Genomic DNA, 24,243 nt, shown 5'->3' with positions numbered 1-24,243 from the left:
TCCCAGGGATCATTATTACCTCCACCAATATTTCGGCTGAAAACCTTCAAGCCATTGTCAAGCCATATCAGTGAATTATTAATAAGGGCGAAAACATTTTTGTTCATTCAGTGAAATAATGTCCAACTCAAATATATCCTGTTAAGTTCAAGATGCATGCAACACAGTTGATGTGGTTGGTAAAACAGTGCCAGTCAGAAATCAAACTTGTGTAGTAAAGGTAATGTTAATAACAATAATGTTATTAAAAATGTTAATAACAATAATGTTATTAAGTGCAAAATATTGAAAAAACACAGTTTAATTCAGTATGAGCTTCAAACACACAGCAATAGTGAATCAGGTGAAATTAGTGATGTGTCTGAAAATTGGGCTGTTAAGATTCCAATCGAAAATTCCAGTTAAGAGATGGTCCTTGACCACAGAACCTCAAAAGGATGCTGATGTTCATTACATGGCCAGTACAGTGTTCACTCACTGCAGATTTGTTTGGCTGAAAGGTTGGTGTGTCACTGGTGCTCAATGCACCAATCATACAACAGCGCATATGGTTTCTTCTACATAACTGTCACTACTGGTGTAGACAAGATCACCATCTTTTTTTTTTTTATTTTCATGCCTTTATCTGCCAATTTAAAAGGAACTATTACTACACAGAGAAGAAAAATCCGGTCTGGAACTTTAGCTTGCAGAAATGTCTCGATCTGGTACTGTGAATAACTGTCTTTCTTGAAAATAGCATTTAAATGCACTACATCAAAGAGGTTGTCAGCTTCAGACACAAAGACATGTTGATGCCACAGAGTATAAGTTCGTAAGAGACATCTCACCATATGGAATGACCTACAAAGCCAGCTTCCCGAAGCCAAACTAGCATGTTCAGAAACAGTAAGCTTTCACTCTTCCCCTGTTCCATGGTAACCTTCACTTCCTCATGTACATGATATGATGCCCTAGGAACTATGGGTCTATGCAATGAATATATTCTCTCTCTATTGCTGGAAAATAGCCATGGCGAGACCACCAATCTGTAGGAAATACTGGTTATTAAGAATCAACAATTTATATTTTTTGTAAACAAGAAACCACTTTAAGCCAACTAATATATCAGAGCTGTTAACTTTTAGCATTTTAATTTATTAATAAAATCAGTTAAAATTATGTACATAGTGTGTACACTTGCCCAAAAGTTGTCTCAACAATATGGCTAAATATCTGCCCAACCAAATAGTAGGTGTTTCTATGTTGGTCATTATTTGTATAAAAAGAAAAATGTTTGGACTTTTTCTGTTTCCAGTTCCAATGAAATGGTGTAATAAGCCACATATCAAGTAATTAACTTCAGTGTATGACTGGTCCTCATAATTCTCCATTCACATCAGGGTCACTAATAACTAATCATATTTTTACATTTTCTTTTGCTTTGTTTTCAGTTAACTCCAAATAAAAGAGCACCAATTTCTGATGAACATTTTCCTGATTTAATCCCCCAAAACAATTTACATCCTACACACCACACTGGTTGTTCTCGAAAATGGCAAACTATTCTCCACCGAAGCCATGTAACATCCTATCTTAGACACCCACTGAACTCTTCCTTACAATTCCTCCTAAGTTAAATTCTTTATCAATTTCACTGGTGCGAAGTGTACACACATATACCTGCTCACAGAATCTTATTCTGTCAAATTTTCAGTGTTCAGGAAACACCTGTGTCAATTTTCTGAAATGGCTACATGCCCTTCTAAACTATTGTCATGGCCGCAAAACTGTAAATCAGAATAAATAACCACCAACAAAACAGCTTCTACTGCTATACTGGATAGTGTAGAGGTAGAAGAATCTGCTTGGTAAGTTTTTCCGATGCTTGATAAAGTAAGTGCTGAACCCGCCCCCAATCCCCAACTTAGTGGACATGATGCATGAACAGTTAAAATATCATGTGCCCGACTTGCATAGTGTTTTAATCTGTGAAGAAGCTTGAAAACAGCACACGCTGTTACAAAGTGAAAAAATCAATCTGGAAGCAGCCCTCTACACTGTGGCTAAGGCATTTCTCCGTATTATCCTTTCCTCCAGGTGTGCTAGTCCAGGAAGATGTGCAGGAGAGCTTTTGTGAAGTCTGGAAACTAGATAAGAGGTACTGGCATTAGTAAGTTGTGAGAGCGAGTCAGGAGTTGTGTCTACATATCTCACAGTTGGCAAGAAATGTTTTGTTCCTGGTTCTAGCCCTGGTCCAGCACACAGTTTTAATCTGCTAGACAGTTTCGAAACAGTGCACAAGCTGCTACAGGGTGAAATGCAGCAGCACACAGAACAAAATTTACACAACCCACTGACAGATGGCACACACTACCTTCCTCTCTTAAGTTAAATGATCATTGTGACAGTAGATGGGCCTGGGGCCAAAATTTTACAGTGAGTAAATGCCAAATCATTAAAATGCAGAGAGAGCAAAAAACCCTTGACCATGGGGCAAACACTGCTCCAGATAGAAGTTCAGTATACTGGTCATCATGCCACCTCCTATATTACACAGATGATGACAGATGCATTCAAACGCTTTTCAAACTTAAGATCTGCACCCCAGATATCAGCTGTGAAGCATACAACACTTTTAGAAGCACTGCCACCAGCAAAATCAAAACTGTAGTGTACTGTTGTGTACTCTCAATCAGCCCACCTTTCTCTCTTTGCAGAATACATAAAACATTCATATTAGTTGTCCATCTCTTGATAAATTTCCAAGTGCTACCCTGAAAGCACAAATGATTATCAGTTCAACATCTCTGTGCTACAAACTATTATGTATTTTAACATTATCAAGCGTCTTAAGTCGAATTATGAGAAATAAACAACCTAACTTTCCCTTTCATTGACCCAGAGGAACAAACATTATTCTCCACCTATGTAAATTAGTAAATTAATGGACCGCTGATATTAGTTGAATGAACTGTTGGAAAATTATGTATCTACTTCTGCAGACTGCTTTAACTCCATGCAGCAAATGGAAGATACGCGATTCACATATAGGTTTTCCATTTGTGACATTAGGAGAGTTAGAATGGAAAATTTTTTCACATTTTTGGATTTATCTCTCATTATAATCATTTTATTTGGAAAAATGCAAATTTTATAATCACTTATAAACTCACATGAGAAGTATTTTTAATATAACCTACACTGGTCAAAAATGTTAAAATTTTTACGTGCATTACATCAAGATCTAATAAAATTGGTAATTTTTTTATACAGAAGGCTGTGGATTACTGTGTTATGTCGTGTCCAGAAGATGATGGGCACCAGGCTGAGGAAGTTGAAACAAAGTTTGACAGACAAGTACCTTTCTGACTGTAAAACCATAAGAGGCAGACTGACAGACAAAATAATTGATGAACTACAGCAGTATTATTGGATGGGCATTAGAGATAATACTGAGGATTTGTTGAAAATGAAGCAGGCAGTATGGACTATCTTCTTCCACAGAATGTTAACTGATGAAAAACCAGTACACCACCTTTGCCCTCCTGGACCTGATTCATGGTGCAGTTACCGCAATGCCGAGCACTAAAAACAGTTCATACAGCCATGGACATTCCATCCCAACAGCAGTCATGAATATCATAAAACCAGTTTACAGAGACGTTGCAAATCCTGAATTGCTGAAGAAGTGTCTGCATGGTCAGACTCAAAATCCCAATGAGCCATTCAATAATCTTATATGGACTCGCTTACCAAAAGGTGTTTTTGTTGGAATGAAGACACTAAAGTGGGGGTCAGTAATGCTGTCATTGCTTTTAATGATGGCAAAATTGGTAGGGTGAAAGTGCTACAGCATATGGGAATTAATCCTGGAGCAAACTGCATCAGCGAACTTAAATGGATGGACAAGTTGAACACTAAGGAGTCCAGAAAGAAGAAGAAAAATCTAGCAAAAAGATCAAGATGATGATAAACAGTATGGTATGCAGGGTTCTTCTGAGTGACTAAAAAAATAAAATTAAGCATGTATTCAGTGAGTTACAGTCTTTTGAAACTGTAGAAGCCATCTCTGAAAAATTTACATTTTCTGTTGTATTTATCACAGAAACCACTTCGAGTAGAGTATTCAAATTTTCAGGGAGTAATAACATAATCTCCTGAGTCTACTGAAATAAAAGAAGAATACAATGTTATGTATAATTAAAATTATTTAGGATAATGTACAAAAAGTACACAAAAATTTTAACCATGTAATTAAAAAATTGTATTTCCGAAAGCAGTGGCTGAAATGCAATTACTGTAGTACAGCAGACTCAGAACATACAGTTTAATGTCCAGTAAAAGTTTCATGCCAGGAGTGCGGAGGGGGAGAGGGCGCAGAGGGCACAGAGGGGGAAGGGGCAGGGCGAGGGGGGCGCAGAGGGCACAGAGGGGGGAGCGCGGAGGGTGAGGGGGCGAGGGCGCGGAGGGTGAGGGGGCGAGGGCGCGGAGGGGGAGGGGGGCGAGGGCGCGGAGGGGGAGGGGGGCGAGGGCGCGGAGGGGGAGGGGGGCGAGGGCGCGGAGGGGGAGGGGGGCGAGGGCGCGGAGGGGGAGGGGGGCGAGGGCGCGGAGGGGGAGGGGGAGGGGACAGGGCGCGGAGGGGGAGGGGGCAGGGCGCGGAGATGGAGGGAGGGGGGCGAGGGCGCGGAGATGGAGGGGGAGGGGGCAGGGCGCGGAGATGGAGGGGGAGGGGGCAGGGCGCGGAGATGGAGGGGGAGGGGGCAGGGCGCGGAGATGGAGGGGGAGGGGGCAGGGCGCGGAGATGGAGGGGGAGGGGGCAGGGCGCGGAGATGGAGGGGGAGGGGGCAGGGCGCGGAGATGGAGGGGGAGGGGGCAGGGCGCGGAGATGGAGGGGGAGGGGGCAGGGCGCGGAGATGGAGGGGGAGGGGGCAGGGCGCGGAGATGGAGGGGGAGGGGGCAGGGCGCGGAGATGGAGGGGGAGGGGGCAGGGCGCGGAGATGGAGGGGGAGGGGGCAGGGCGCGGAGATGGAGGGGGAGGGGGCAGGGCGCGGAGGGGGAGGGGGCAGGGCGCGGAGGGGGAGGGGGCAGGGCGCGGAGGGGGAGGGGGCGAGGGCGCGGAGGGTGAGGGGGCGAGGGCGCGGAGGGGGAGGGGGCGAGGGCGCGGAGGGGGAGGGGGGCGAGGGCGCGGAGGGGGAGGGGGGCGAGGGCGCGGAGGGGGAGGGGGGCGAGGGCGCGGAGGGGGAGGGGGGCGAGGGCGCGGAGGGGGAGGGGGAGGGGACAGGGCGCGGAGGGGGAGGGGGCAGGGCGCGGAGATGGAGGGAGGGGGGCGAGGGCGCGGAGATGGAGGGGGAGGGGGCAGGGCGCGGAGATGGAGGGGGAGGGGGCAGGGCGCGGAGATGGAGGGGGAGGGGGCAGGGCGCGGAGATGGAGGGGGAGGGGGCAGGGCGCGGAGATGGAGGGGGAGGGGGCAGGGCGCGGAGATGGAGGGGGAGGGGGCAGGGCGCGGAGATGGAGGGGGAGGGGGCAGGGCGCGGAGATGGAGGGGGAGGGGGCAGGGCGCGGAGATGGAGGGGGAGGGGGCAGGGCGCGGAGATGGAGGGGGAGGGGGCAGGGCGCGGAGATGGAGGGGGAGGGGGCAGGGCGCGGAGATGGAGGGGGAGGGGGCAGGGCGCGGAGATGGAGGGGGAGGGGGCAGGGCGCGGAGATGGAGGGGGAGGGGGCAGGGCGCGGAGGGGGAGGGGGCAGGGCGCGGAGGGGGAGGGGGCAGGGCGCGGAGGGGGAGGGGGCAGGGCGCGGAGGGGGAGGGGGCAGGGCGCGGAGGGGGAAGGGGAGGGGGCAGGGCGCGGAGGGGGAAGGGGAGGGGGCAGGGCGCGGAGGGGGAAGGGGAGGGGGCAGGGCGCGGAGGGGGAAGGGGAGGGGGCAGGGCGCGGAGGGGGAAGGGGAGGGGGCAGGGCGCGGAGGGGGAAGGGGAGGGGGCAGGGCGCGGAGGGGGAAGGGGAGGGGGCAGGGCGCGGAGGGGGAAGGGGAGGGGGCAGGGCGCGGAGGGGGAAGGGGAGGGGGCAGGGCGCGGAGGGGGAAGGGGAGGGGGCAGGGCGCGGAGGGGGAAGGGGAGGGGGCAGGGCGCGGAGGGGGAAGGGGAGGGGGCAGGGCGCGGAGGGGGAAAGGGAGGGGGCAGGGCGCGGAGGGGGAAGGGGAGGGGGCAGGGGCAGGGGGGAGGGGGCAGGGCGCGGAGGGGGAGGGGCGCGAGGTGGGGGAGATGGGGGTGGGGAACTGAGCCCCAATGACCAGCGAAGTCGTGTCTGAGAACGCCCGAGACAGACTCGCCCGCCATACGACCCTACAATCAAGACTGATATCTTGGGTGTTACTTCTTTTGATAGCATTAAACCTTCTTCGTCATCTGCGGCACCCTTACTGTACAGCGGTACGTCGACAATATTCTACGCCCAGTTTTGTTGCCCTTCATGGCAAGCAATCATCGGTTTATGTTTCAGCAAGATAATGTCCGCCCGCAGACGGCGAGAGTTTCTACTGCTTGTCACCGTGCTTGCCAAACCCTACCTTCGCCGGGAAGGTAGCCTGATTTCTCTCATTCTGAGAAAATTTGGAACATTATTGACAAGGCCCTCCAGATGGGGGTGGGGGAGGTGGGGGTGGAGAGAGAGAGAGAGAGAGAGAGAGAGAGAGAGAGAGAGAGAGAGAGAGTCCTCTGAGGATGAAGATTGTTCACAACCTTAGCAACGATTTATATATTATTTGTAAGCTTGTCAACCTCTCAACACCTTAACTGTTGCATTACTTGTTTTCTGCACGTGAAATTCCAGTATCATACTGAATTAAGTCTAGTGAATTACTGCAACATCTGCATTCAGCACGTGTAAGGAACAGGCAAGAATTTACTAACAGTAAGAAAGATAAATGAAGATCAAGTGGTATTATGCAGACCAGATAAGCTGTCCATAAGCTACCATCAGAGTTACTATGGTATATGTCAGCAAGAAGTGTGAGGAACGATGATCCAATGGCCCCAGAAGGTGAGAGTGTGCAGAAGAATCAAGTATAATGTAAGTAAAGAAAGGTTTAGAAAAAAAATAAGCATGGGACCAGTTTGACACCTTAGGGATTTGAACTAGTTTACTTGATACCATATACGTAACTTTCTTGTTCTAAAAGAGGTTTATTTTTCCGCATTTTGGCCTAATATCTTAAAGATAGCAATTCCATACACTAAATCTTTGTTTACTTAGCACACAGTTTTGTGAACCGTCGATACGGCTACAGCTTTTCAAACATCATTCTGCCTCCCCATTACAGTGCATTTTAGGGACACTGTTCAGAATCACTGAGACCCACATTTCCCCTGTTAAGATTTTCAACCAGAACCATGTGAAACAATTCTGTAATAGATCTTGCTACCAATGTTCAGCTGATATACATTGAGTTTGAAACTAATGTCTTTCCAGTCATGACTCCACAATGATTAGCTTGCAAACTTTGTCTGACACAGAACACTCATCTTTTACTATCTAAATGCTTGATACTTCACTTAATTCTATGTACGTAAAGCCCTGAACATTATTTTAGGTATCAACATGGACTCTTATAGTTCAAAGAATGTGGCCTAATATACAGGGTGTTACAAAAAGGTATGGCCAAACTTTCAGGAAACATTCCTCACACACAAAGAAAGGAAATATGTTATGTGGACATGTGTCCGGAAACGCTAACTTTCCATATTAGAGCTCATTTTATTACTTCTCTTCAAATCACATTAATCATGGAATGGAAACACACAGCAACAGAACGTACCAGCGTGACTTCAAACACTTTGTTACAGGAAATGTTCAAAATGTCCTCCGTTAGCGATGATACATGCATCCACCCTCCGTCGCATGGAATCCCTGATGCGCTGATGCAGCCCTGGAGAATGGCGTATTGTATCACAGCCATCCACAATACAGGCACGAAGAGTCTCTACATTTGATACCGGGGTTGCGTAGACAAGAGCTTTCAAATGCCCCCATAAATAAAAGTCAAGAGGGTTGAGGTCAGGAGAGCGTGGAGGCCATGGAATTGGTCTGCCTCTACCAATCCATCGGTCACATAATCTGTTGTTGAGAAGCGTACGAACATGTCGACTGAAATGTGCAGGAGCTCCATCGTGCATGAACCACATGTTGAGTCATACTTGTAAAGGCACATGTTCTAGCAGCAGAGGCAGAGTATCCCGTATGAAATCATGATAACGTGCTCCATTGAGCGTAGGTGGACGAGACTAAAATGGGCTCTGACATGGAAATTAAGCGTTTCCGGACACATGTCCACATAACATATTTTCTTTCTTTGTGTGTGGAATGTTTCCTGAAAGTTTGGCCGTACCTTTTTGTAACACCCTGTATATAGTTGCTAACATACAAGAAACTGGGTGGTCTCTGAGCAATCTGTGTATTTAGTGAAACAAAATAGGAAATAGAGTAAAAACTGCCATTTATTTTGGATAGACGAATTAGTGAAGACGAGGTAACCAGCGTCAAGTTGTTCAGCACTGACCATGCCTCTGCAAGATGCTGCAGAGCTGCAGTCTGAACTGCTTCACATGCCTACCAAGAGCTAGAGCTACTGCTGTTATTGCTCCAGATTCATGTTACATTAATTTTGTGCAGTGGGTAAATTAATATGGAACACTTTAATAGGGCCCAACAAAAGCCAAATGACACTAATGTTAAAAAACTATTAAACCAAGAAGGTAAACTATAACAGCCCTGAAACTTCCTGATAGATTAAAACTGTGTGCCAGACCAAGACTCGAACTCGGGACCTTTGCCTTTCGCGGGCAAGTGCTCTACCATCTGAGCTACACAAGCACGACTCACGACCCATCCTCACAGCTTCAATTCTGCCACTACCTTGTCTCCTACCTTCCAAACTTCACAGAAGCTCTTCTGCAAACCTTGAAGAACTATCACTCCTGGAAGGAAGGATATTGCGGAGAAATGGCTTAGCCACAGCCTGGGGTATGTTTTCAGAATGAGATTTTCATCCTGGCAGATTAAAGCTGTGTGCCGGACCGAGACTCGAACTCGGGACCTTTGCCTTAAGCGGGAAAGTGCTGTCATTCTATATCAGCCCTATTTTGTCGTTAGTCTTCTAAATGGTTGGATGTGGTCTAATATGAATTCCTCTAATGTGCACCTACCACTTCATCTCACAGTTGGATTTACACATAATGTCCTCAGTTATTTCTTGGATATATTACAATCAGTCTTCCCCTATAGTTTTTACCCTAGCTATCACAAGCACAATGGAATTTATCCACTGATATCATTAACACATGCACTGTCATCCTGTCCCTTCTTTTTGTCAATGTTTTCCGTATCTTTCTCTCCTCACCAATTGTGCAGAGAACCTTGTAAATTCATTTCTTGTAATTCCATCTAATTTTCAACATCCTTCTACAGCACTACATCTCAAACACTTTGATTCTCTTGCTTCCCACCTTTTGCACAGCTGTGATAATCCGCTTTTATAATCCTCCTTGCTACATCCGTGAGTGTTATTTTGCGCACAAGGCAACAGAATTATTTCACTTCATCTACTTTGCAGTCCTCAGTTTTGATGTAAAGTTTATCGCTACTCTCTTTTCTCATACTCTTCATTGCTTTCGTCTTCCTCTTAATCCACAGCTGTGCATATTACACGTTTCATTTCACTCAACAGCTCTTTTAATCCTTCCTTACATTCACTGAGAATAGCAATGTCATTAGTGAATCTTATCAGTGATATGCGTTCACTCTGAACTGTGATCCCAGTCCTGAAACTTTCTTTTATTTCCATCATTGTTTCTCTGATATATAGGCTGAACAGTAAAGACGAAAGACTGCATCCCTGTTTTATACCCTTTCCAATCAAAATGCAATGTGGTTATAATTAAACTTTCACTACTTGAGCCAGTGTAGATGGGAAACTATTTACTGCATGGGTAAGCAACTTTACAGAAGCGATGTTCAGACAGAGGGCTGCATGATTTGTGTTGTTAGTGGCATTAGTGCCTTGACTTGCTGTTTGGCATTGGTACTGGTATGGCATTGTAGGGTTGAAATAAGCATCAGTGTGCATTACAGCTGCAGTCAATCAACATGTGTCTGGACAAGGTGAGCAGAGCTTCACTTATGAAGATGTTTTATCATAACAGCAGCAACAGTGCTACTGTCCTTTGCAAGTATTAACACATTAAAGGAATATGGAGAGGTCCTTTATCTGCTCCAGTGTCGAAGAGCATGATTCAGAATTTAGAATCAACTGGCAATTTGGAAATTTCTCCTCAGGCAGGCCAACAGCAAATTGCACCACAAATTGTTGAAGAAGTTACTGTTGCCATGGCTGTGGATGCTGGATGCAATGTATGATCTTTAAGTAGTGCACCAGCTATGTCACAACAGCTGAACACTCCATGATTCTCCATCTGAAATGTGCTGCAAACAATTGTGAAATGGTATCTCCGACCTTGGGGAAGATCAGTTTGGATTCCGTAGAAATATTGGAACACGTGAGGCAATACTGACCCTACGGCTTATCTTAGGAGAAAGATTAAGGAAAGGCAAACCTTCGTTTCTAGGATTTGTAGACTTAGAGAAAGCTTTTGACAATGTTGACTGAAATACTCTCTTTCAAACTCTGAAGGTGGCAGGGGTAAAATATAATGAGAGAAAGGCTATTTACAATTTGTATAGAATCCAAATGGCAGTTATAAGAGTTGAGGGGCATGAAAGGGAAGTAGTGGTTGGGAAGGGAGTGAGACAGGGTTGTAGCCTCTCCCCGATGTTATTCAATCTGTATATTGAGCATGCAGTGAAGGAAACAAAAGAAAAATTCGGAGTAGGTATTAAAATCCATGGAGAAGAAATAAAAACTTTGAGGTTCGCCGATGACATTGTAATTCTGTCAGAGACAACAAAGGATTTGGAAGGGCAGATGAATGGAATGGGCGTGGTCTTGAAAGGAGGATATAACATGAACATCAACAAAAGCAAAATGAGGATAATGGAATGTAGTCGAATTAAGTCGGATGATGTTGAGGATACTAGATTAGGAAATGAGACACTTAAAGTAGCAAAGGAGTTTTGCTATTTGGGGAGCAAAATAACTGATGATGGTCGAAGTAGAGAGGATATAAAATGTAGACTGGCAATGGGAAGGAAAGTGCTTCTGAAGAAGAGAAATTTGTTAACATCGAGTATTGATTTAAGTGTTAGGAAGTCGTTTCTGAAAGTATGTGTACGCAGTGTAGCCATGTATGGAAGTGAAACATGGACGATAAATAGTTTAGACAAGAAGAGAATAGAAGCTTTCGAAATGTGGTGCTACAGAAGAATGCTGAGGATTACATGGGTAGATCACATAACTAATGAGGAGGTGTTGAATAGGATTGGGGAGAAGAGAAGCTTGTGGCACAACTTGACTAGAAGAAGGGATCGGTTGGTAGGACATATTCTGAGGCACCAAGGGATCACCAATTTAGTATTGGAGGGCAGCGTGGAGGGTAAAAATCGTAGAGGGAGACCAAGAGATGAGTACACCAAGCAGATTCAGAAGGATGTAGGTTGCAGTAGGTACTGGGAGATGAAGAAGCTTGCACAGGATAGAGTAGCTCAGGACTGAAGACCACAACAACAACATCTCTAGTGCAATTGCAGCCTATCAAGGATGCAGATGGTCATCACATTTAGCAACATTTGTAACCTGTAATGTAAACATAGTATCCAATTAACAAATGTCAGCACCCTATCACATGAAAATTAAGATGTATATCTTTGAATGGTTTATTCATTATTTCTCTTCCACATATGCTTACAAATGTTTCCGAAAAGTTTCGTTGTCTTATGATAACTTGCTTTTCACGGGTGGCCCCTCAAGTATCCAAAGTTTAATAATAACCAACATGAACTTTGTTCACTGTATCCCACTCTTATTTTTACCTCCCATATATCAGTAAAAACTTCAGAAATTCAAGGTTAAAACTGACAAACAGAAACTGGAAGTGATAAATGTATCAGGTGGTACAATAAACATGATGTGAAAAAGTATATTCCACTCATAAAATATCAAAGTTTACAGAAATGTTTAGAAGGAAAAAAAATAAATAAATAAAATAAAATATAAATAAAAAAAAGGGGGAGGGTCACTAGCAAACTGACTTAACATATCTGGACATAAAACAGTTTGTGGCTATACAGAAATGATGAGCAGTGAGTGGAGAGAATTTAAGATCTATGCTCAACTGAAAAATCCCACAAATAATGGAATTAGTGAAGATAACTACTGGTCATACACAAGGTATGTTAAAGGAAAGTAATGAAACTGACAACACTGTGCATGAACTGACAAAACAGTGGCTGCCCCCCCCCCCCCCCAACTCACATGGCAGTTACATTGAATCATGCTCTTGACTCAGTATCAGTTTGAACTAGCTGCAGTTGCTACACAAGTACTGACGGCATCAGAAATAATTTTGTTTGTCAGGTGCATTGTGAAAATGGTACCTGCAGAATTATGAGGAACACTATGCCACAAAATTTTATTTTAATCTTGGAAAAACTTTTACTGTCACTTATGAAAGTTACAAAGAGCTTATGGAGAGGATTCCCTTTCCAAGGCACACAATTGGAGAAGGCACAAGTCCATAAAGAAATGGAAGACAGAGTTCATATGGGAAGATCCTCAAGAGTGAGTGACAATGTGGAAAGAGTGAATCGTCTTCCGAGGTCAAACTGTTAGTGGGAATAGTCTATAGCAAGCTAAATTTGAGCATGTTTGTATCAAATTTTAGTAGGGAATTTTGCATGGGAAGAGAATGTGAAAGAACTGTATTTCTGTTCAGTCATCATCAAGTTCCTTGGAACTGTTGGAATGATGTCTGCCTTGAGATTCAGGATTGCCTTCAGAAGGAGCCAGATGTTTTTACTAGCATTACCACTGTTGGTGAATCATGAATTTTTAAATATACCAAAGTAGAGATCGTCGCACTACAAACTCTTCTCATCACAAAAAAAGGAAATCCCAAATCAAATTAGTGTTTCTTTTTCAAGAGGGTTCATACGCAAAGAATTGGTCCTTCCATGACAAAATGTCAATCAAACTTTTTTATCAGCAAGTTATTAAAAGACTTAGGAACAGGATGGCATATATGTGATGAGGCATTACATACACTTGGATGCTGCACTATGAGAATGTGCCCCATCACATAGCAATCTCCAGCAACGACTGTGCCGACTCCAGTTAAACAACCCAAAAATGAAATTGCAAATACTTGCTGAAACATCAGATAAAATGTGTCTGACTACGCTTATGAGGGACACATGGTATACAGCAAGTCACTAACAAAATCTGAGAAATTTTTGGTTAGGCTTTACTGTGACTTACCGATACTGAATTAAACAACAGGTTTATTGTTACCAATAAAGTAACAGTGAACTACTTGTTTTATTTGAATGAATTTTTCACCATTCCTGTAGTTCCTCAGGCCTGCTGTTCCTCCTCTATTTGCCAGATTTCAGTCCCTGTGATTTTTCTTTATTCCCCAGGTTAAAAAAGCATGCTGCAGTTACTTTGGTTACTATCCACAAGAACAGAACCAAAGAGTTAGAAGATCTTCCAGTATGAGCCTACCAAAACTGCTAAGAAGACTGGAAACAATGCCTCCACCAATGTCTAACTGCTAATTTGAATGGGAACTTTGCTGTGCAAAAAGAACAAATTCATAGTTAAGAAAGTATTAGTCTCGCTGCTACTCTAAAACCCCTTGTGACTGAAGTATTAAGCAATAGATGCACTCACAAACAAAAGCTGGCATATGGAGCTCAGCTTACAAAGTTGCACTCTTTAAAGCTGCTACACACTTAAATAAAAAAATTATTACATTCATCTGGTGCTGCAGTCAGGCTAGAATAAGTGGCAGAATACGGTAGAGGAAGTGAGACTATACAGCTCACCCATCTGAGCTGGGCTGCCAAAGAGGAAAACTGTTCTTGCGTGTGTGTAGGTGAGGATATGCTTGCATTGAAGTTTGCAAGCTAAGCTGCTGTATTTAGTTACTGCTTGTGTATCTGTCACTAAATGCCTCAACTTATTTTTACTCATTAGAGAGAGAGAGAGAGAGAGAGAGAGAGAGACAGAGAGTGTGTGTGTGTGTGTGTGTGTGTGTGTGTGTGTGTGTGTGTGTGTGTCCGTCCGTCCGTCCATCCGTCCGTCCATCCAAACACACACAGTTCCGACCTGTGACACAGAATTTTCTCCCAGTTTTTTCCTGACCTTCATAACAGAGAAAACTGAATGGGAGTTTTGCTTCCACCTCTACACACAAATAATACCGGGTGTTTATAAATGAATATTGGGGTTTTAATGTTTTATAATATTTATTCATTATACTTACATTTATAAATGATATGTCAAACGAAAGAGCAACTCAAACAGATTTACCAAGAACCCTATAAATGTTCAATGTGAGCACCATTTGTCACACGGCACACATCATGTCCATAGCCGAGTTCTTCCCAAACGTTGATAAGTGTGTCTTCAGTGATTGTAGCAAGAGCTGCTTAAATCCGGTTTCTTATTTCAGGGAGGTCTGCTGGTAGCGGAGGCATGTACACACGATCCTTGATGAAGCTCAATAGGAAAAAATCGCATGGCGTTAGGTCGAGTGAACGTGAAGGCCATGTAAAGCAAGCCCTGTCACTGGGCCCCTGCGGCCTATCCAGCGCTTTGGCTATAGACTTGATGTGTGCCGTGTGACAAACGGTGCTCTCTGAACATTTATAAGATTCTGGTAAAACTGTTTGAGCTGCTCTTTCATTTGGCATATCATTTATAACTGTAAGTTTAATGTAATAAATATTATAAATTGTTAAAACCCTGATATTCATTTACTAACACCATGTACAGCTGTACGGGAACCACCACAGCAGAGACTGGCTTGAGCACAACCACACTTCTATTAAGCTTGGTTCCACTGTTGACAACTCTGGTCTGAATTTTTCCTCAGAGCTGCAAACTGATTCAATCAACCAGTTATAGGTATTGGACCATCAAGGCACACTCTGTAACTATACCAAAATTATGACTTAAGAGATGAATCTACAGTGATGTTACAACATTTGTGTGCTGAATACGAACTGTCCCTTATTTCATAGAAATAAATAAAAAAAAGGAAAGAAACAGTGGAGCCTGAACTCACCTAGATGGCCGCACAACAACAACATGGCTCTCAGGAAAATATGATTGGAGCAGCACTGCAGTGTTTTCAAGATTCCACTTTACGTAATTTTTGTTTTCCCTGTGGTTCTCCATAATTTCTGGAAAATCCTGAAACCACACAGTTACAAGTTGTATATTAACTTTAATAATTAGAGTAATAAAACCTCAAAAGTAATGGTACAAAAGAAAAAGCAAGCATGGTAGCATCTAAAGACATATTCTATAGGGTACACTAAGTAATAAGCTTGGTACTGTAGTATTCCAGTGACGCAGTAATATGATTAGAACAAATTACATTACTGTAGAGTGTTATCCAACAACTGTCAGTTATTTTGCTACTTACAAATTATTCAGTAAACACCAAAGTTCAACTAGCATACAAGTTCATAAAATGTTGTTAGCATACAGGGTGTCCCAGGAGAAATCATCAATATTCAGTGATATTACAGGACCTCCAATAGTGACTCGTGTGCCGTCTGGCCGACAGTGACTGTTACCACCACATAGCAGCACTGCTCATTCACTGCTGGAATGCCAGATATTCTTTGTGTTTTACTGTCCCTGTTAATACATGTTGATAAAACAAATACTGCACTAGACTAATATGGAACAAGAGTATTGAATGGATATATAAAATTCCACTTTACAAATAATTTTGTTTGTACAGGAAACAAACCGACTGCCATCAACATCAGCTGTCACAAGAAAGATGTGATTAAGAGTATTTGTTTGGACTGACTCCAGCTAGACATTGAAAAAACGAAATTGCAAATATCTGCCAAACCATTAGAAACAAAAAGCATCTGATGATCCTTATGAGGGACACCCAGTACACAGCAGGCCAGTAAAAGCAAAATCTAAGAAATATAATACACTTGATCAACCATCAATTAAAAGCTTCGTATTAGTACATTACAAAAGGTGACTGGAAGCCAATGGGAACATCAATCACAATTTCTTTTAAGTCAGTGCAGTAATTGGGATTGATATACTGTTGTCTAATAAAAGTGTGAAAAATACTGTAGTTTCTGGCATACTGTCTGTGTGAAACAAATTACTTTTTGTGCTGCCCCAATATACTTATACTTACCACCATTATGTGTCCTCGTACCTTACACATTCCACCCATCCTTCACATGCGAGTACCTCACAGTGCCCCCCCACCCCCACCCCTACCCAACCCCCACCAACACACACACACAAAGTAGTGTTTTAAATGCAAAAATAATAATAATTATTCAAAATTTAAAATATTTGTTTCTTCTATACAGTTTTCATCAATTATTTATTAAAACTCTAAGGTTATCACATATCAGTAAACTCAATTTACAGGTCACCTGAACATCGCCACCAAAGTAGACAACTGCAGTATTATTTTCTGCTTTGACAAGTGGGTGACAGTAGATGATATCGTTTACACGTCCATCATATCCTGTGACTCCACACAGGCGTATGGGGCAAGATGATGGAGGGGTGCCCAGCATTCTGCTACCCTGCACAAGAGATTCCACTGAAATTATATATCAGTTTCATTTTTTACCTGTAAATAATTAACAATTTTCAATAATACAGTCACACAGAAGGCATCCAACTTTCAAGCCAGAATTAATAACAAAGAAATCCTCAGTAATAATGTAAATGCAAAATCTACATAATTATTATTTGCTAACTAGTCACAAGCTAACACTTGGTTTAAGAATCATGAGAGAAGATTGCATACGTGGAAGAAACCTGGAGACAACGGAAGGTTTCAGACAGATTATATAATGGTAAGACAGATATTAGGAACCAGGTTTTAAACTGTAAGACGTTTCAAGGGACAGATGTGGACCCTGACCACAATCTATAGGTTATGAGCTGTAGATTAAAACTGAAGAAACTGCAAAAAGGTAGGAATTTAAGGAGATGGGACCTGGAACTGAATGAACCAGTGTTTATAGAGAGTTTCACAGAGAGCATTAGGGAACGACTGACAAGAACAGGGGAAAGAAATACAGTAGAAGAAGAATGAGTAGCTTTGGAATATGAAATAGTGAAGGCAGCAGAGGATCAAGTAGGTAAAAAGACTATGGCTAGTAGAAATACTTGGGAGATTGAATTTAATTCATGAAAGGAGAAAATATAAAAACACAGTAAATAAAGCAGCCAAAACTGAATACAAACATCTCAAAAATGAGATCGACAGGAAGTGCAAAATGGCTAAGCAGGGATGACTAGAGCACAAATTTAAGGCTGTAGAGGCATATATCACAAGGGGCTAAGTTAGATACTGCCTACAGGAAACTTAAAGATACTTTTGGAGAAAGCGGACAACCTGTACGAATACCAAAAGCTCAGATGTAAAACCAGTTCAGGGAAAGCAGAAAGGCGGGAGGCATACATAGAGGGTCTGTACAAGGGCAATGTGCTCGAGGGTAATATTATGTAAATGGAAAAGGACTTAGGTGACAAATGTGACAGAGCAGTGAAACACCTAAGTCAAAACAAGGCCCCGGGAGTAGACAATATTCCATTAGATCAGTGGTCGTCAAACTTTTTTGCTCGAGGGCCAAAACTAACAATATGATGTGGCACCTCGGGCCGCAGATTTCCACGTCTTTTTATTAACTGGCAAACCTCGTAAATGGTGTGTTATGAACCTCCAATAAACTAGCTATAGTAAATAAGCTAGAGGTTTACCACTGAATTTCTAGCACTTATCATTAAAGTCGATACTATTCAGACCACTATGTGTAGAATGTTCTCTTTTTCAGATTGTTGGCACCCTCAATGACCCATAAATTGTAACACTGTGTAATTGCCCAACGAAATGTTGCTGCGTTGTCTTTGAGAACAGATGGTTAATAACAGCAAATGGACTTATACTTAAATGTATTATGTAACATGTGACTATCAAAACTGTTTTCTACATTTTTTGAAAATCATTTTCCTTCAACTCACTTGACTGAACTACAACAGCCTTAATTTTATTTCATACTAGATGAGGTACCTGTCATTGGCTAGATATCTATTTATTCCAATCTTACGTTAGTCTCTCTCTTCCTTCCCTCACACTCTGTCGTCTATCTCAACTTTCCCCTCACTCACCATCTCTTCACCCCTTTATCTGTCCATTTCACACTCCCCCTGTATGTGTCCCTTTCCTCCTCCCCCTTCTCCCTCCACATTACCATCCCCTGCCCCACTAAGAAATTGCCTTTGCTTACCCCACAATAAATCTTTACAGATTGAAAATAATGTGTGTATCAGTGTGGTTAAAATCGATCCGTGGGTTTACGAGGAAAAGTGGAGGACACACACACACACACACACACACACACACACACACACACACAATTTTAAGAGCTAATGACTAATTATTACGGCCCCTCCCACCGCAACGACAAATCTATCTGCCCCTGTACCAAGTGGCACCTGTAAAGGTGACACAACTACTTTACGCACTCCTACTTACAATTCTTCCAGTATATTTTTCATTTGACAAAGGAGACAGGTACAGCCGGCAGCTGCAAACCATTTATTCTTTACCGGATTTAGATATATATCATTTATCATTCTTCAGAAACTGTAAACTTTAGCATCTGTTAAAATGAAATAGTACTTTCGGAAACAAACCACTCGCAACTGTTAGATGTATGTGACTCCTTCGCCAAATAACATTGCTGTGCAGTTGGTGACAACAATAAGCAATGTTTATGACACTGAAATTCTGCAATACAGGGAAATAGATTTTTGAATACCCGTCCGCCAGTTTGACAATTATTAGATTATGAGGGATATATTCGTAGGAGACATACAAGTAGTTGTGTCATGTTGTCAACAATTACATTTTTAGTCAGTCTTCACAGGAGTCGAGTGTTGAGACTGACTTGAATAATCGTCTTGGTAGCATGAGTCATTGATAACATGTGCCATTCACAGACTTTCACAGAATGAATGTCACCATGTTTACGAGTGTTGAAAACTGCATAAAATACTGCTGATCAAATTTCAATGAACTGGAAAAAAGCATTGCATCTGACTAATTAATTCCTGTTTAATTATCTCTGTGAAAATAAAATTCACACGACTTGCATAATCTTACAATATTCATGTAGCTAGGCAGGAGCATATGAACGGTGAAGGGAAGGTAGGGAATCATTAGTAATTTTGAGCAACTACCAAAAACAAATCTAGGATCAGTGTATCTCGTTCCTGAAATTTATTTTAAAGTACTTTCATGCAAGATGAGACAGATGTTTTATTAAAATATTATATTACATTATTCAAATGTCCACCAGAACTTTATTATAATTGCATTAATGTCAAACTTTCAAAAAATGTAGAAATAAATAAGAAATTTAAAAAATAAGAAAAGAACAGATGCACTGCACATGCAACTGGCTATATAAGAAAGCTACAGGTAGGTCTCTTACCGAATATGGTTTTTAATCATTATAATTGCAAAACAAACGTAAATACAAATACATAATTTTTCATTAATGGACTTGTGATGTTGAACTTTCTTGGCTATGTCATCAATATCTGCATCATTTGGTTTGCATGCAATCCTCATTGCGTCTTCTAAATGACTGGGCAACTGATTACGATTTTTTTTTTTTTTTTTTTAATGAAGCTTCACAAAGGTAAGTTGAAGGAAATAGTGTTAAAATGAACTGTGCACAGTCTCTTAAGTTTTTATAATTGCTACGCACACATTTCCAAAATTCGGTGTACTGTTGTGTTTCACGATGTTCTATAAACAGAGCTTTAAGCTGTGTGTCATGCTGAAGTTCGATTATTTCATTTAGAATATTAGTTTTAGGAAATCCAAAGTGGCAGAATAATTTGAGATCATGATGTCCAACATGCCAAGGGTTCTCTATGAGAATGAAACAGCTTTGAATATTTCTAACATCTACAAATCTTTAAATGAAACAAGTTCACTGTTACCAGTCAACGGTGACTGGTAACAGTGAACTTGTTGTTTCATTTAATGTCAGTAACAGTCACGGTAAAGCCTAACCTAAAAATGTTCGCATTTAAAGTTAATCTGCCCAGTCAGGCAATCAAGGCTATTTTCGAGTATAAAAACAGTGCACAAAAACGGTGACTGGTAACAGTGAACTTGTTGTTTCATTTAAAGTCAGTAACAGTCACGGTAAAGCCTAACCTAAAAATGTTCGCATTTAAAGTTAATCTGCCCAGTCAGGCAAACAAGGCTATTTTCGAGTATAAAAACAGTGCACAAAAACGGTGACTGGTAACAGTGAACTTGTTGTTTCATTTAATGTCAGTAACAGTCACGGTAAAGCCTAACCTAAAAATGTTCGCATTTAAAGTTAATCTACAAATCTGTTTTTTATTTCTTCCAAATAAACTTCCAAATATTCTTTCATATTTTGGTAAATAGTTTTCGGCGATAGTTAAGCCTGATCGGAGCATAGCAACAGTTGGAAAATTAGACAGATCTTTTACTTCGAGTTCATTTATATATAATTGCAGTTTTGCTTCAAATGCAAATTTTTGTTAGTCATTTGCCCAATTATCTTGTTTGGTCCTTGTAATTCCAAGTTAAGTGTGTTGAATTTGTGTGTAATATTGGTCAAGAAAGCTTTAACTATCCACCATTCATCAACAGGATAATTTTTGCCACTTTGTTGTAAGACTAAAATAATTTCAGGTTTCAAATTGACAAACCGTTCCAGTACTTTTCCTTTACTTAGCCATCTGACAGCAGTATGTAGGAGAACATCACTGTAACAAGCTTGCAATTCCTGCAGAAGTTCTTTAAATTTTTGTTGATTTAAGATCACAGGCACGAATGAAATTTATAACGCTTATAACCATTTGCATAACATTCTTCAATTTGGTATTTGAAATTTGACATGCCAAACTTTCTTGATGCAGTAAGCAGTGAATGGAGAGTAAATTTGGCAAATTCCACTCCTTCTTAATCAGTGCTATCAAACCATTGTCGACACCCATCATTGACGGACAATCATCTGTACATACTGATATTAATTTGCTCATAGATAAGTCATTTTTTTTACAAATTCTTTAATTGCATCCACAAATTCACATCCTTTTGCATGACCTTTCATGGTTATAATTGCTGAAACATCTTTCTCTACTAACCCATCGTTTGTGCAGTAATGCAAAAATAATGAAAACTGAGCCATCGAAGCTAAATCTGTACTGGAATCACAAGCAAGACTGAAGTATTTGCATTGTTTGACTTTATTAATTACTGCCTCAAACATATATTTTGAAATATCTCATATACGACATCAGCAGGTAGATTCTGAAAGCATGAGCTTATTTATTTCAGCTGATATTTGTTTACTGTTAGAGAAATTTTGAAACAAAGTTTCAGAAGCAGTCATCATACATTGCTTCACTAATCCAGCATCAGTGAAAGCTTTCATATTTTTTGCCAGAATATTACATACTTCGTATGATGTTCTTGTGACTGCCTCACTTTGCCCAACTGCTGCTAACATAATTTTTTGATGACGAATGGTAGATTTTAGATGAGCAATTTTTTCCTTTCTTTCATTTGAATTCAAAGGAACAGCTACTGTAAATTATACTTGTGTAGTGGCGAAATAAACTGTATCTCTTCAGTCCCACAATAGTATCCCGGCATATAAGCAAGTAGCAGAACCTGCTTTGTGTCCACTTATAAAGCGAAACTCTTCTTCCCATATTTCTTGGAAACTTCTTTTCTCTTCACATATTTTCCTCTTGGTCACTGTTCTTGAGGGTACATCGGACATTATTTATTCCACTGATAATTATATCACCAAATATGAGCACAAATACATTCAATACGCGACAAACGCTCAAGGGCACCGAAACTTAGTTCACAACTGACACACTGACACAACAAAGCTAACAATAAGGCCGCTGCGGAACAAGGCCGCCACTGATGAACAAGCGGCCATGAGCACGCGGCACATTTGATGTATGGCTCACATTGTTGGCTAGCAGGCTGCTCATGCCTTTAGCGCTGCGGAACACTGGCAAATGGAGTGTCAAATGAAAGTGGTGGAAGGCTTTCAGTAACCTGATTACTTCCCCGACTTTAATCACTATTCTACACAGTTTCCGTAAACAAAACACTGCTAGGCCAGACAAGTTGATAACTAATGCTAACCGCATGAAGCCGAGGAGGGTTGCAGGCCCCACGAAAACATTATCTGGGTCGCATGCGGCCTGCGGGTTGCAGTTTGATGACCACTGCATTAGAACTAGTGATAGCCTTGGGAAAGCCATCCCTGCTAAAAATCCACCATATGCTGAGCAAGATGTAAGAAACAGGAGAAATACCCTCAGACTTCAAGAAGAATATAATAATTCCAATCCCAAACAAAGCAGGTGTTGAAAGGTGTGAAAATTACTGAACTGTCAGTTTATCAAGTCATGGGTGCAAAATACTGACACAAATTCTTTACAGGCGAATGGAAAAACGGGTAGAAGCCGACCTTGGGGAAGATCCGTTTTGATTCCGTAGAAATGTTGGACTATGTGAGGCAATACTGACCTATGACTTATCTTACAAGATAGATTAAGGTAAGGCAAACCCACATTTCTAGCATTTCTAGACTTAAAGAAAGCTTTCACAATGTTGACTGGAATACTCTCTTTCAAATTCTGAAGGTGGCAGGTGTAAAATATAGGGAGCAAAAGGCTATTTACAATTGTACAGAAACCAGATGGCAGTTATACAAGTCGATGGGCATGAAAGGGAAACAGTGGTTGGGAAGGGAGTGAGACAAGGTTGTAGCCTATTCCCGGTGTTATTCAATCTATATACTGAGCAAGCAGTAAAGGAAACAAAAGAAGAATTTGGAGTGGAATTAAAATCGATATAGATGAAATAGAAACTTTGAGGTTTGGTGATGACATCGTAATTCTGTCAGAGACAGCAAAGGACTTGGAAGAGCAGTTGAACGGAATGGGCAGTGTCTTGAAAGGAGGATATAAGATGAACATCAATAGAAGAAAAACAAGGATAACGGAATGTACTCTAATTAAATCTGGCGATGCTGAGGGAATTAGATTAGGAAATGAGACACTTAAAGTAGTAAATGAGTTTCGCTATTTAGGGAGGGAAATAACTGACGATGGTCGAAGTGGAGAGAATATAAAATGTAGACTAGCTATGACAAAGAAAACATTTCTGAAGAAGAGAAATTTGTTAATATCACGATTTAAGTGTCAGGAAGGCTTTTCTAAACATATTTGTATGGAGTGTAGCCATGTATGGATGTGAAACATGGATGATAAATACTTTGGACAAGAAGAGAATAGAAGCTTTCGAAATGTGCTACAGAAGAATGCTGAATATTAGATTGGTAGAACACATAATTAATGAGGAGGTACTGAATTGAACTGGGGAGAAGAGGATTTTGTGGCACAACTTGACTAGAAGAAGGGACTGGTTGATAGGACATGTTCTGAGGTGTCAAGGGATCACCAAGTTAGTACTGGATGGCAGCATGGAGGGTAAAAATTTTAGAGGGAGACCAAGAGATGAATACACTAAGCAGATTCAGAAGGATGTAGGTTGCAGTATTTACTTGGAGATGAAGAAGCTTGCACAGCATAGGGTATCGTGGAGAGCTGCAACAAACCACGACGACGACGACATTATTTGTTGCAAATAATCTACTAAACATGCAAAGAGATTTACACATGAGAAGTGTTATATGCTCTTCCTGCTGAAATTTTGTACATCAAATCAGTGTTTTACAACTGGTAACTACTTTCCAGAGAAACTCTCACCTACCAATTAGAAGACAGGTAATAAAACTGTAGGAAATTCACAGCTTTGTAACTAACATTGCTACCAGTACACACAAAAATTTGCAATGGTTCAAAGACAACTAATACTCTTACATTCACCAAATTATTATTCTTTATTTATTTACAAATAATGGTGACCATTGTGATCTGGGGGCAATGTCTTTTAGTACTATTACTAAAGAGTTCTGGCCTGCTGCTTCTATCCCAGTCACTGCTTAC

General features: G+C 41.6%; 1 protein-coding gene across 4 annotated transcripts in view; it reads right to left on the bottom strand.

The window, feature by feature from the left end:
- The window catches only part of LOC126188217 (mitochondrial protein C2orf69 homolog), a 231,199-nt gene that overhangs the window by 72,894 nt on the left and 134,062 nt on the right, over positions 1-24,243 (bottom strand). For 3 of the 4 annotated variants that reach the window (XM_049929778.1, XM_049929770.1, XM_049929785.1), the window contains 2 exons: positions 16,572-16,727; positions 15,215-15,342 (listed from right to left, as the gene is read on the bottom strand). In XM_049929778.1, coding sequence (XP_049785735.1) covers positions 15,215-15,342; positions 16,572-16,727 — 284 coding nt within the window. Of the gene's footprint in view, positions 1-15,214; positions 15,343-16,571; positions 16,775-24,243 lie in introns of all 4 variants that reach the window. The other variant, XM_049929794.1, reaches the window with a different exon arrangement.

The sequence above is a fragment of the Schistocerca cancellata genome, chromosome 1 (assembly GCF_023864275.1).
Source record: "Schistocerca cancellata isolate TAMUIC-IGC-003103 chromosome 1, iqSchCanc2.1, whole genome shotgun sequence".
Classification (NCBI taxonomy): Eukaryota; Metazoa; Arthropoda; class Insecta; order Orthoptera; family Acrididae; genus Schistocerca; species Schistocerca cancellata.
This window is presented reverse-complemented; position numbering and strand designations above follow the sequence as displayed.